Source organism: Nicotiana sylvestris, chromosome 10 (assembly GCF_000393655.2).
Source record: "Nicotiana sylvestris chromosome 10, ASM39365v2, whole genome shotgun sequence".
Classification (NCBI taxonomy): domain Eukaryota; kingdom Viridiplantae; phylum Streptophyta; class Magnoliopsida; order Solanales; family Solanaceae; genus Nicotiana; species Nicotiana sylvestris.
Genome location: NC_091066.1, coordinates 148,777,982 through 148,779,524, shown reverse-complemented (window position 1 = coordinate 148,779,524; position 1,543 = coordinate 148,777,982). Strand labels below are relative to the sequence as shown.

The 1,543-nt window shown below is 31.9% G+C and overlaps 1 protein-coding gene across 1 annotated transcript; it reads left to right on the top strand.

Moving 5' to 3' along the window:
* Nucleotides 1–269: 269 nt before the first annotated feature.
* On the top strand, nt 270–1,218 carry LOC104211970 (E3 ubiquitin-protein ligase MPSR1). Its single transcript, XM_009761130.2, has one exon. It carries the CDS (start codon nt 435–437, stop codon nt 1,119–1,121), a length of 687 nt encoding a protein of 228 aa, XP_009759432.1. The 5' UTR covers nt 270–434; the 3' UTR covers nt 1,122–1,218.
* Nucleotides 1,219–1,543: the final 325 nt, after the last annotated feature.

Sequence of the window (1,543 nt, the reverse complement as noted above, 5' to 3'; positions counted from 1 at the left end):
AGTCATTTGTCTTCGCTTTGTAGAAATCTATCTTATAAAATATTAAGTACATATTTTACATCTATTTAATTATTTGGTACAAATATTAATATCGATTAAACTTCTTCCAATCGTGCACATTTCTACAAGTTGACATATTCAATTGATGCTGGACCATAGAACAAAACTAAGACCCACTAGCATACGATCAAGTCCCTTGAAAATATCTGCTTCTACCTGAGAAAGACTGCAAAAATATAATGGATAAACATATATTAAATAAATAAAAATCATAGAATCTCAACAAAACTTTACTGTTATACATAATTCCAGATCCTTCTACAACTTTCTGTATCCTCCCTTATATTCCTTACCGAATCTTCACTCCCTTTCCACTACACTTCTCCTCTCAAATTTTCTCAAATTACTCTCATTCTCTCAACATCTTCAATTTAATGGCTTCAGAATCAGAATCAGCAGCTACTGAGGCATCATCATTCATTGAAAATTTGATCAATTCAAGAAACAGAAACTTTTCTTTGTTTTTACCCTTTATTTTAGCTTTCTCAAACTCATCAATTTCAACAACCCCAGTTCAAGATTCAGCAGACCCAGATAATGAAACACAAGAATCAACAACCCCATCTACTTTTCTTGATCGAATTATACTCATAAACCCTTTAACCCAAGGCATGGTTGTGATAGAAAACCGGTCTTCCTCTTTGAATTTTGAGTCTTTTTTGAGTGATTTGTTGGGAAAAGATGGTCAGCCACCTGCTTCGAAAGCATCAATTGAAGCACTTCTAAATGTGGAAATTTGTGAAAATGGGGAGTGTGTGATATGTTTAGAGGAGTGGGGTGTTGGTGGTGGTGACGTGGTGGTTAAAGAAATGCCATGTAAGCATAGATTTCATGGGAATTGTATTGAAAAGTGGCTGAAAATTCATGGGTCATGTCCTGTTTGTAGATATAAGATGCCTGAAGAAGAAGGTGATTTGAATAATAAGAGTGAAAATAGAGGGAGAAGGAGAGAGATTTGGTTGAGTTTTGGTATAGGAAATGATAGGAGAAGTGAGAATAATCAAACAGTTTCAGCTAATTCCAGTTCGGAGAATGAACATGATCGTGAACCAGAGGTTTAAAGAGGAGATCTTTTTTTTTTTTTGGAATAATATTTGTATAGAGGTACATTTTGTAGTTGGTTGGATTGTGGAATGAAAAATGATTTTTCAAGTTTAATTGTTCTCTCTCTCTCCCTCTTTTTTTTTTTTTTTTTTTTAGATAAGTATAGTATTGATGTTGATTTAACTGCTACAACGCATCAACATAATTGTGGGGTTTGAACATAAGCGAGATTTTATTTTAATATCTTAGACGATACGAAAGGTGATGATATACATATATTTATATAATCATGAAAATTTATAAGATAATTGTGGGTGATTTTATAATTAACATTAATTAATAACCTCATAAAAATGCTAATTAATCTACTCTCACAAGTTAATATTCAATAATAGAGTAAAATTAATTTACTCTCACAAGTTAATATTTATCAATAGAG

Excerpts from the sequence above, each read along its gene's own strand:
- LOC104211970 (XM_009761130.2), top strand. The coding sequence starts at position 435 with ATGGCTTCAGAATCAGAATCAGCAGCTACTGAGGCATCATCATTCATT.